Source organism: Mastomys coucha, unplaced genomic scaffold, assembly GCF_008632895.1.
Source record: "Mastomys coucha isolate ucsf_1 unplaced genomic scaffold, UCSF_Mcou_1 pScaffold15, whole genome shotgun sequence".
NCBI classification, from domain to species: domain Eukaryota; kingdom Metazoa; phylum Chordata; class Mammalia; order Rodentia; family Muridae; genus Mastomys; species Mastomys coucha.
In genome coordinates, this window is record NW_022196897.1 from 56,299,737 (window position 1) to 56,312,576 (window position 12,840).

Sequence of the window (12,840 nt, forward strand, 5' to 3'; positions counted from 1 at the left end):
AGAAGAAGAAAAAAAAAATACTAACTCCCGGACAACTTGAAAAAGTTTGTACCCACATTACAAACTTTCTGCATTCCAGCCCCAAAACTCAGGCGCAGCTCACCAGTTCCATTCATCAACACAAAAGCACCCGCTCCGGGTAGGAAAGGGAAAGCCTTCAAGAAAGTACTCTAGTGTATCAGCCGCAGACTCTGCCAATCCCACCTCCCGGCCTTATCTGGGCTCGTAAACGATCGGTATCGTGAGATGCGGTCTCATGGGGGTCACGGCGGGACAGAGTTTCGCCACTGATGGAAGGAGGGTCTGGCCGGCGGCCCCGGGCGCGCAATGGGATCTGATCTCCCGCGCCGGCTGAGCGCTGCAGGTGGAAAACCGCGCTGGGAGCATAGCGTGGAGGACCGCCCCGCCGCAGCCAAAAGGAAGCTGCAGACCCATGCGGGAGACCCTCGTTCTCCAAGTTCCAGCCTGAAACCCGTTGGGGAGTCAGGACTAATTCCCGTGGGAACAAAGGCACGATCGCTGTGGGACGAGCTGTCACCGAAGCTCGTGCGACCGCGTTCCTCAACCAGTACAAGAGCGGCGCTGCAGTCGTCACTCCTGGGGTCACCGGAGCGCTCAGACGGAGCAGCTCCGCAGCCGCCCACCCTCGCCCGGCTCAGCTCGGCAGCGAATAGGGTGGCATAGCGCGGGCAGGTGACCGCTTACCTTGGCCACTGACTGGCGCCAGGCAGGCAGCGATCGCCAGCAGCAGCATCCATGCCGCCGCCGCGGCCCCGCGCTCCATCGCGGAGACCGCTCCGGGCCTCGCAGTTCCTTCCCCGGGAGGTGGGTGCGCGTCGCAGCGGGCACAGGCAGGTTACTCCGCTCGGGAACTGGAGTCTAGCTCAGCACCAGCCGCTGGCTCCTAGAGGTAGAAAGCCGGTCCCAGCGCCTGAGGCATCCCGTTTTCTACCCGCGCCAGTCCCCACCCTCCAGACGGTGCATAAAGCCCTCTAGACCAGACCGCCCCGGAACTAGCATGCGGGAATCCAGTGGGCCAGGCCCCCTGCTGCCCGGCCCGCCCCCTGCACTTTGCGACTCTGGGAGGAGTGGGCACTCGAACACTTGCGCGATAGCACTTGCACACTCCACACGCGCGCACGCTTGTGCATGCTCTCACCCAGGAGCACGGGCTCCAGGAACACAAAACTGCCTCACACGCTGGCGAGCGCACACCCCTCGCTCGCACAAGCACACACACTCCACGGCCGTATTCAATCGCTGACAATAATCGCTGCTGCTCACACTCGGAGCAAGGGCTTGTTGTCCTCGCCACTCAGAGGGATGGCTAAACGGGCAACGGAGAAATCTGCCACGGACACAAACTCTAGAACTTTATCACCGGTGGAAAGGAATGGAGAACGGGGGACTCAAGAACAGCGACTAAAAAGAAAAATAAAAGATGAAAGGGGAAAGAAAAGCAAGAGATGAGGAAAGGAGAAAGGAAAGTAAGGAAAGGGGAAGAGATAGAAAAGGGGAAGAAAAGAAAGCGCTGAGGGTGTGTTTGTTGGTGAAGGTCTCTTATCTCAACCCTCGGGAGGCAGAGGCAAGTGGATCTCTGTCAGTTTGAGGCCAACCTGGTCCACACAGTTCCAGAACCTGTCTCAAAAAGAAGAGACAGAAGGAGGGAGGGGCGGAGGGAGGGAGGGACGGAGGGAGGGACGGAGGGAGGGAGGGAGAGAGAAAGGCTGGACAGAGCCAAGCCGCCTGACCTCCCTGCCTCGGAGTGAACTCGCTAAGCTGCCTCGGGGCCCTCTTCCCCATGACAGGGTGCAGGCTACTCAGATGGGGTAGTTGTGTTTTTACAGTCAGAGAGGAGATTCTATCACTGCTGTTGAGATGATAACTATCTGGTCGCCGAGCGTCGGGTGTCAGTCACGCCAGACAGCGTCTCCTATAGTTCTGGTCATCTTGAAACAAAACTTGGGGGAGGGGTTGTTTTCTCCGCGGTGCCAGTAAGAAGAGAAACGCCAGGAATTCGGGGGAACCTCACGTTTCCCCTCCGGGGCCACACTGGACCTGTTAACTGAGACACAACCCTCTTAAGAGGGTGGACCTTACACGAGCCCTTCAGACCGTGGTCCTCAGTACCGAGACTAGCCAGCCCGTGCGATTGGTTGCGCTAGGAGCCCCACCAGAGGATGGGGCTGCTTCTCAGCCTAGGATCATCCCAGAATCGTCTGCCCGAGTCGCTGCAGCAGGTCTGTAGAGCCCTAGACCAAGGAGTCATCTTCCTCAGGCAAAAAGCGCTGTGACGTAGAAAGGCGGCTATCCACGTGGTGACAGAGCAGGGTCTCTCTTGGCTTCCCTCCCTGGAGCGATGGCCTGCCAGTCACTGCTTTCCTCTGCTGACCACAAAAGCGTGTGTAGCGTGGATTAGGCTGGCAAGCCTTGGAGATGGAGGACAAATTAGGTGTTGCTTTTGAAAAACAAATCAGGCACTGAAAACTTAACACTTAAAACCAACAGGTTTGTGAAAACAACGTCTGGACAGGGAAACAAAAGTTAGATGCTTTGGCTAATGTTTCCTATTCTGCGACACCCAAGAGGAGGGAGGACTGGGGACCTCAGGGAGGAGGGTTAGTGTGAAAAGGAGCTGACAGGTGGGGATTGGTGAGGGGGCTCGATGCTGCTCTCCGTCTCACTTTGTGATTTATGCCGGTCCCAGGATGACAGTGTAAGACCGCGCTAGGGTCAAGAAGGTTAGAAGCCCTCCAGGGCCAGGCTGCATGGTCGTCCCGCGTTGCTGCACCCCCAAGTTGCAAAGAGCCTCGACCTGTGCCTGGGAGTGTGTATGTGTGTGTGTGTGTGTGTGTGTGTGTGTGTGTGTGTGTGTGTGTGTGTCTTTTCTCTGGCAATCCAGGGATCCAAACATTCCTTTCAGCACTGAAGGGTTCTTCTCATTGTTGTTGCCTTTGTGCTCTTGTGTTGCCAACTTACCGGAATTCCAGACGTGGTTGCACAGCAGGGCTCAGGCTGACTACACTAGCCAGCCGCATTTGTGAAGGGGACCACGCAGCGTTAATCCCAGAGTATGGCAGAAAGAGGAGAGGGACATAAGGCAGTGTGGATGGGGGGGGGGAGGTGGGGGATGACTACGAGAGCATGGTTCATCCTTTCTCACATCCTTTCTCCTTTAAAAAAAAAAAAAAAAAAAAAACTATCCCAACGCAATCCCAAATTTTCAGCCCTAGTAAAAGTCCTGTGACACACGTGTTTATCTCAGGTATTTAATTCTAAGGATGCTTGTGGCTAGATTTCTAGATTTGAAGAATTACGCCTGTGAACCAGTTTACTATGGGAAAGCCCACAGTAATTCACTTGTGGTGTAAACCAGCATTGCATCACTTCCTTCTGATACAAAAATGTAATTTGTTACATATTTCTTCCCCCCATGTATGTATATGGACTTTACAGAGGACGCTTCTGGAACAGGATAGGGAAAACTGCTCAAAAGTGAACTTCACTCGATGTGTCTATGCCAACTGGCTTTTCCTTGATACATTTCTTTGTTATCTATATTATTATATTCATTCATCTCAATATCAAATTCTTAGAAATATCTCTTCTAAGTATTTGTTTCTACCATAAACCAATTCCAGGCTTCCTGCCTTGGGCATGAGGTTGTAAAGTGTCCTTGGGTAAAATTCAACTTTCATTGCTAAGAATCCAACCCAGCATTTTCTCCTGTGAGCCACTCACCCACTTGCCCACTGGACAGCTCCAATTTAAACTCCACAGGACACAGCCTGAGCCGTGAGCATCGGGACTTCAGTGTGAAGCAGTACCATCAAGCCCAGGCCACTCCAGAAATCTAACCCTCCTGTCACTCACAGCCAAATGGCAACAGATCCTGAAATTCCATTCACTTTCTCCACGTCATTGTCATAGTCCCCAACCTCTCACCTGCATTGTAGTGGGAACCTCGCGATGAGCTCCTTGCTCTCTTCTCTTCCTACCTGTTTTCCATCCAGGAAAGAACTGTTTTGTTTTGTTTTGTTTTAACAACAACAGGGATGGAGAGATGACTCAGCGGTTAAAAGCATTGACTGCTCTTCCAGATGTCCTGAGTTCAATTCCCAGCAACCACATGGTGGCTCACAGCCATCTGTAATGGGCATCCAATGTCGTCTTCTGGTGTGTCTGAAGACAGCAACAGTGTACCCACATACATGAAATAAATAAGCAAATCTTTAAAAATGACAACTGTCATATCAATGTTTATTTATTTGTTGGGGGAGGGATGCATGCAGTTGTCACAGAATAAGTCAGAGGACAATTTGTGAAGTGAGTTCTCTCCTTCCATCATGTGGGTTCTGTGGACCAAACTTGGATTGTCAAGTTTTGTGGCAAGCACATTTACCTATTGATCCATCTGTCTAGTCTTTCTTATTATTATTATTATTATTATTATTATTATTATTATTATTACTTTGTTCTGTTTTTGAGGCAGAGCCTCATGTACCCATGTTGTCCTGACCATGTATCTTACATAACTGTCCAGCCATATAGACTCTGGGAAAGGAGCGGGAAAGCATGTAAATGTCAGAAGACCAAGAAGTTGGCTGTGAGATCTTGTCTTCTAGAGATGACAGGGAAGCAACACCACGATACCCCAACAACACGCATGCCTAGACAGAAGCTGAACAGTGGCAATGCCAACAGATCAGCTGTCGTGGAAGGGAGAAGTGTCACAGGCTTATACCCCTAGACAAAAGACGATAGGCAACTAAAGACTTCCGAGAGAGGGAAAGTTAGTCATCTCTGGGGATGAGCCCACTGAGAGATGGTCCAAGTCCAAATGGTCAGCCTTGAACGCATATTCATAAGACAACACTAAAGAGACTCAGCAGGTTGTATTTATGTGTTTATACATTTATAGATATATGTGATGATAACAATTAAAGAAGAAGCCATGACTTTGAAAGTGAGCCAGGGAGGGAGGAAAAGGAAGGGAGAAATTATGCAATTATATTTTAATTTTTTTAATTTTAAATATATATATATATATGTATATATATATATATATTAAAGTACTATCTGCTTCCCTAACCATGTAGACAATACTAAGAAACCTTGCACAGAGCCAAAGGTTTTCAGAGCTGACTAACTTCAGGGCAGGTGTTCAGATTCTAATTTCTAACGGGGGTCTTCTTACAATAGAGAGAGAAGTTAGGTAGCATATGTAGAAACACGGCTCTTGGGGGAAAAAAAAAGAGCCAAACAGAATCCATTGAAGTGGACAATAGGAATGGGAGTGCGGCTCATTGGTAAACAGAAAGCTTAGCATACCCAGAGCCCTGGGTTCAATCCCTAATGCCAAAAAGAAAAAAAAAAGCTCCAGAAAGATATCAGAGGAGAACAAATTCAGTGCAGTAGGCCTGTGATCCCAGCTCTTGGAAAATAAATGCAAAGGGCTAACTAACTAGAAGCTCGAGCCCAGCCTGCTCAGTACATTAAGCGCCAGGCCAGTGCCATGTGTCAAGATCCTGTCTAAAGAAATAAAATAAGAATAGAACAAAATACCAACCATATTTTACCAGTGAGGCCCAAAAATGTATGGCACCTTTCTGTTTTCAAGAAATTTTTTTCCCAATAATTTTAGACTTGACAAATTCAGGACATTCACGTCTAAGCTATGTTTGTTGCCTGTGTGCAATGGAGAGCCAGGGCTGAGGAACCCTCAGCCAGACCTTAAGAGACAATGTGTGTAGTCGCCATATTTTCTGCACCAAAAAAGAAAGACCTTAGGTATAACAGTAGGATCCTCTTCTTTTGTGAATGACGTCATATGGAAGATCTTAGCAAGTCAAGCATGGCTTTAATTACATTTAACTAAAGGCACACATATCTTTAATCCCATCACTTCATATGGAGGCAAAAGTAGGCATATCTCTGTGTTTGAGGCCAGCCTGGTCTACAAATTGAGTCCCAGGACAGCTAGGGCTAGCTACACAGGGAAACTGAGTCTCAAAAAAGCAAAAACAAAACAACAGTTTAAAAAGATAAACTCTTGGCAAAGATGAAGAAAATCAGCAGCCTAACAAGTCTCGTTGACAGAAAAAAATAAATTAAGTCAAGTTTGCCCACAAAAGTACAACTTAACTATTTAATGATACAGTCACTGGAACACCCGGAGTCTCCAGAGCCTAGAGAGGTCTGCATGTTTCCAATCCAGCCAGTGCTGCAAGCACCTGAACAGGAGTGCTTTCCCAGGGCAGTGTGAAGGAGAGAAATACAGCCAAACTGTTCAGCTTCCTAGCCTTTACATTCTCCTGGCAGCAGCCTGCAGGTAAGAATCAGGGGGAAATATCAAACTAGGTAATGACTCCTGGAGGACAGTAGACCAAAGCTTCCAGCTGCCCCAATCTTCCTTTTATCTCAGGAGCCATGTTTATACCAAGCTCTGTCATAAAGACTATCTAGACAAAGGGGGAAAAAACAGATTGGGTCAGGATCCATATATGATCCCTGAAGGAAAACTAATGGGGACATTTACATCAGAGTCATAGTCACAAGCAAATGTAATCTTCCATGTTCGTGTTTGGGGATACACAACAGATTTTAGACAAGGCTCTCAAACAAACAAACAAACAAACCCTAGATCTCTAGGTCCTTCTCCATCACCAGGTCCCCAGAACTTGATACATAGCATTCCTTCAATAAATATTTGGAGAATGGATGAATGAAATTCAACAGGAAACACACTGCATTTGGCTTCTTGTGTTTCATCCAAGTTGGTCTAAATGCTGGACTGAGTTTACAGGCTACACCACATGCTGAGAGGATCTTGCCATCTTAAGTGTCAGGAGAAGTACCATCCAAGCGTTTCAGAGTGTTTGCTTCTCTGTAGCAGCCAACACTTGTCTTTAGGGCCCATAGTTAAGTTCTCAGTGTGCACTAAAGCTCAATAGTGTTTCTCCACTGTCCCTAGGGACAATTGGCAGAGGCACTTTTGGCTGTTACAATTGGGAGATTCTACCATCTCTAGTGAATACAAGCCAAGAGTGCTGATAAACATTTTATAGTAGACAGGACAGTGTAACCCAGAAAGTAATTATCTGTTTCTAAATGGTACAAGATCAAGAAACTATGAAATAGACCAACCTTTAAGAATTTGACGGTGTGTCGAAAGTGCTCTTACGCATCTCTGGAACCCAGCACCATAGGGACTAAGGTAAGAGGGTTGCTATGAGTTTGAGGTGAGCTTGGGCTAACCTCAAGAGAATCGAAAAACAAACAAAATCTTTGACAACAAAGGGTTTGAGCTGTATTTCAGACATTTTTAACAAGAATGAAATCACAGAAGCTGGAGAGATGGATGAATGGTTAAAAGCACCAGCTGTTCTCCCAGAGGACCCAGGTTTGATCTCCAGCATTTTCATGGGGGCTCACAACCTTCTGTAACTTCAGTTCCAGAGGACCTGAGTCCCTTTTCTGAATACCTGACCTGCATGTGATGCACAATACATTCAAGCTAAATACCCGCCCCCTCCCAAACACACACACTTTTTTTTAATTTAAGAAAAAAATTTAATTGTTTGAAAAACAACAAACTCATAGGGGAGTGGGGAAATAAGTGGATGAGAGGTCCTGAATTGAACCCCAGAACTACATAAACACATCAGGCATGGCCCTAGTGAAGGGGCTGGAGAAACAGCAGCTCAGGGGTTCAGTGAGAGACCCTGTCTCAGGGGAATGAGCAGGATGCCTGACATCCTTCTCTGGTCTACTTGGGCATTTAGAGAATGCACACACACACACACACACACACACACACACACACACGCAAAATTATAGCAAAAGGAAAATATCAAAATCATAGACTGAATTCTGAGACCCTTTCTACTACTATTTGTCCTTGCGTGTTATTTTATTTATTTGTTTTTTGAACACTGCTGACTTTGAGCCTAGGACTTCTTCTTTATCAGACACACACTCTATTGCTGAGTCATCCCAGCCCCCATCCATCTTCTAGTAACAGAAAAAAGAACTGGGCAAAGGACTGGAATTCTGTAACCCAAAGTCAAGCCAGTCATGCATGGAGCAGCATGTCTGATACCCCAGCATATACTGTGGGTAAGGCAGTCGGGTTGTTGGGAATGGGCCAGCTTGGGCTAGACAAGGAGATGCAGAAGCAAAACAAAACAAACACAAACTTTAAAAATACCAAAGCCCACTCAGAAGAAACAGGTAAGCCAGACTTGGTGGGATGCACTTCTAGGCCCCACTACTCAAGACTCAGGCTCTCATAAACTCATGAGTTCCAGACCAACAAGACAGGCAGAAAACCAAGATGGCTACTTTGATCTTTGTTAATAAGGACAAGGAAGAACCATGTACCCATATGGCTTCTGGGATGGGTTAGAGCTGGGACTCATTGTCAAATGAGGAATCATAGATTTCAAGAGGAGTTGGCAAAATGTTCGAGGATCCCCCCAGCCTTGCCTAAAGCAGAGAGGAAGCTTTGGAAGCTGTCAAAAGAGCAACAGGGATCTCAACTGCCCAGAAATAAGAAGTTCTTTCCCTTCAATCCACTTGTTTTGAGAGTTTGACCTGCCTGAAGAGCAGTGCACACAGCCCTCCCCTTGAATGGAGTGTCTCTCAAGATCCTCAGAGAGAAGACTTGAGAGCGTGGACGGCTTTCCCCCTCTGACCTGGGAAGAAGCCAGTCCCACGCTGGGAGAAGCCAGTTGCAGTCTGCTTCCAGTATGTCTAGATAGGTGTGATATAATCTACAGGCCTCAGCACAAAAGAAATTCTGAACAGCAGTGACCAGGCCAGGTCAAAAAAAAAAAAACCACACACTTCAAAATGGAGTTGACAAATCTGCCCTCACACATTAGCGCTATTTAGACAAAAAACTAAACAAGAAAAACAGATCTTTCTCTTCTCTTCTGTGGGCAACTAGCTGCTGATTTTCCTCTCAAACCCCAGGACAGATGTTTCCTCCTTTGTCATGGAAACTTCACCTGTTCCAGAAAAGCCCTATCACAACAAACACCAGGATTCTCCTTCAAAGTAGAAGTCCTTTGGCTACCTACACTCCTACTTTACCCCATAAACTTTATGCTCCTCAAGGTCTTTATTTTGTTGGGGCAGGGTCTCATATGACCCAGAATAGCCTTGAACTCCTTCTACACCCAGAGATGACTGAACTTCTAGCCTGCCTTTCTCTACATTCCAGGGGCTGCAATCACAGGTGTGCAGCCTTATGTAGGTTAACTAAACTCTTAAAATACAAAATCAATTTATCGAAAGCAAAATACAGACAACATCCTGATATCCTACACCCAGGTGAGCCTAGTAGTAACATCTTACATTCACCAAAATTGATATTAATTATTATTAACCACAATCCATACTGGGAGCAAATTTGCTTAGTCTCCTTTTTCTTTTCCAGGACTCCACCAAGAGAAGGCGTCAGGTCTAGTCATGTTTGCTTAGGCCTCTCTTGTTTTGACAGTCTCTCAGACATTCCATGTTTTTGATGACCAGGACAGTTTTGAGGTAGACAGGCTAGGTATTTTGTATAATGTTCCTGAACTGGGATTAGGCCATTGTTTTTCTTATGTCTACACTGGGGACCTGGGAAGGGCAAGGCCCTTAGGTAAAATGCCTTTCCTTTCCTGTTGAATCAAGAATAGACTGCATCAGCATGACCTATGACCAGTTGCTGTTAACTTGATTGCTTGGCCAAAGCAGGGTTTGTCTGGCTTCTTGACTACTCATTCCTTTCCCTCCCTTTACATTCTCCATATTGTTTGTTTGTTTTTGTTTTTCTGAGGTAGGGCTGTCCTGGAACTCATTCTGTAGACCAGGCCTGAGAGATGCACCTGTCTCTGCCTCTTGAGTGCTAAGATTAAAGGCGTGCACCATCATGTCTCACTTTTTTTGCTGTTTTGAGCAAAAGTATGTATATAGCCCCAGCTATCCTTGAACCTGCTACTTAGCCAAAGGCAGCCTTGAATTCCCAATCCTCCATCTTTTCACTTGCTATGTGCTAGATTAAAGGAATGTGCCACATGCCCAATACATTCTATGCCCCTCAGAAGGAAGTCAGTGTGGGTGGTCCACACTGACCAAGCTGTTCTAGCTCCTTAAAAGATAGTTGTTAGTTTGTTCCTATTTGTTTATTTATTTATCCAATCATTTGTTTATTTTATAATAGAATCATGGGTGTTGTACTGGCTGGTTTTGTGTGTCTACTAGACACAAGCTGGAGTTATCACAGAGAAAGGAGCCTCCCTTGAAGAAATGCCTTCATGAGATCCAGCTGTAAGGCATTTTCTCAATTAGTGATCAAGGGTGGGAGGGCCCACTGTGGTGGTACCATCCCTGGGCTAGTAGTCCTGGGTTCTATAAGAAAGCAAGCTGAGCAAGCCAGGGGAAGCAATCCAGTAAGCAGCCTCTCTCCATGGCCTCTGCATCAGCTTCTGCTTCCTGACCTGCTTGAGTTCCAGTCCTAACTTCCTTTGGTGATGAACAGCAATGTGGAAGTGTAAGCTGAATAAACCCTTTCCTCCCCAACTTGCTTCTTGGTCATAATGTTTTGTGCAGGAATAGAAACCCTGACTAAGGCAGGTGTTTAAATTGTATTGTCTTTGGTTTAGAGTTTTATTGCTAAATATGGGGGGCCGTTTCTATCCAAACCACCTCAACATTACCAACAAGATTTATTGAATTGAACACTTGCTAGCTGGGATTTTACTTGCTGTCTCATAAAACTTTTAGCTCAGGGCTAGTAAGAGGGCTCATCCGGTAGCATAAACCTGGACGACTGATGAAGGAAGGACCCTGGACCCCATGCAGAGATGAACGGAGAGAACCAACTCCACAATATACATGCTATGGCATGTGGCATGTGTCCCCTGATCCTGAGTGTACGTCTAGCCTCCCAAAGCCATGCACACTCATGATAACGACAAGTAAAATTTTAAAAGACAATATTTTTGCTTATACCTAGCACATAATGCATGATCAATAAATGTTCAGATCCAAAAGGAAGACTACTAGTAAGGTATGAAGCTGGGCCTAGTGGGTCTGTAATTCCAGCCACTCAGAAACCCCAGGAAAGGGCATCACCACCTCCAAGACTGTCTGGACTACTGACTGAATGCAGAGCAAACCTGGGTAATGTACCTAGATCCTGACTTTTAAAAAAGGGGGGGGGGGGCGGGCTGGAGAGATGGCTCAGTGGGTAAGAGTACTGCTCTTCCAGAGATAGTGAGTTCAAATCCCAGCAACCACATGGTGGCTCACAACCACCTGTAATGAGATCTGATGCCCTCTTTTGGTACGGCTGAAGACAGCTACAGCGTACTCACATATAATAAATAAATAAATCTGACTACCCCAGTCGGGTAGTCAGCAGATAAGGGCATTTGCTGCCAACATTGGTGACCAGAGTTTGATGGATAGAACTCACATGGTAGAGGGATTCGAGACACTCAGAAAAGCTATGCTCTGACCTCCGCAAGTGTGTGTGAACTGTGTTGTAAACGCACACATTCCCTCTCTCTCTCTCTCTCTCTCTCTCTCTCTCTCTCTCTCTCTCTCTCTCTCTCTCTCTTTCTCTTCTCTCCTGCCCGTGGATCCAGATGTAGAACTCTCAGTTCCTTCCCCAGCACCATGTCTGCCTGCACTCTGCCATGCTTCCCACCATGATGACAAGGGACTAAACCTCTGAAACTGTAAGCCAGCCCCAAGTAAATATTTTCCTATTTTTCCTTTATAAGAGTTACCACAGTCATAGGGTCTCTTCACAGCAACAAAACCCAATCTAAGACAAATGTATTGCCCAAGGAAATATTTTACTATCTTAGGCTAATAGACCCTGCCTGATGAAAGTATGAGATTCTCATCCAGAACAGAAAGGATTGCTAGACTTGTTTATACAAAAATCAATTAGGCTGGGCATATGAGGTGTCACATGCCTTTAATCTCAGCACTTGAGAGGCAGAGGCAGAGGCAGGCAGATCTCTGAGTCTGAGGTCAGCCTGGTCTGCAGAGTGAGTTCCAGGACAGCCAACACTACACAGTTGAAACTTTATCTCAAACAACAAAACAAAACAAAAATCATTTGGGAAGTGAAGCATGGTAGCATTTGGGAGGTAGATACAAGAAGATCAGAAATCCAAGCTCATCCTGGCTACATAACAATTTCATAGCTACCCTAGACTATAGAAGACCCTCTCTAAATGAGAAGTAAAAGGAGATGGAGGAAGAGGAAGAAGAGGAGGAAAAAGAGGAAGAGGAGGGGGAGAAGAGAAAGGGGGAGAGAGGAGGAGGAAGAGGAGTGATGCTGTGCATAGTCCCCTACTTTGGAAACAAGATATGAAGTTCACTTGAGCCTAGAGGTTGAAGCTAGCCTGGGTAACATAGCAAAACTTCATCTTAAAATGAAACAGAACCAACAATTATAAGGCAATCAATAATGTTGAATGATTAAAAAAAAATCTAGGAAATACTTTCAAAATATACACAATGTAATAAGTCCAATTTTTAAAATTGGCACTGATTGTGGTGGTATCCCCCTGAGACCCCAGCACTTGAAAGATGGTGGCACAGCAAGGTGGCAGTGGCCTTCAGATTCCCCCATCCACAGGGACAAGCACTTACCCAAGCACTTGAGATGCAGAAACAAGTGGATCTCTGAGTTCAGGGCAAGCCTGGACTACAGAACCAGTTCCAGGACAGCCTGGGCTACACAGAGAAACCTTATCTAGAAAAACAAACAAACAAAAAAAGATAGTGGCACAAAGATGACGACTTTAAAGTCGTCCTTAGCTACATAGCAAG

At 46.3% G+C, this 12,840-nt stretch overlaps 1 protein-coding gene across 1 annotated transcript in view; it reads right to left on the reverse strand.

Annotated features, from left to right (window-relative positions):
• Lrp2 (LDL receptor related protein 2) overlaps nucleotides 1-1,220 on the reverse strand; it is a 160,974-nt gene extending 159,754 nt beyond the window's left edge. The window contains exon 1 of the mRNA XM_031370522.1: nucleotides 706-1,220. Within this exon, the coding sequence (XP_031226382.1) occupies nucleotides 706-784 (79 nt within the window). The 5' untranslated portion in view covers nucleotides 785-1,220. The remainder of the gene's footprint in view (nucleotides 1-705) is intronic.
• Between the last annotated feature and the right edge of the window lie 11,620 nt (nucleotides 1,221-12,840).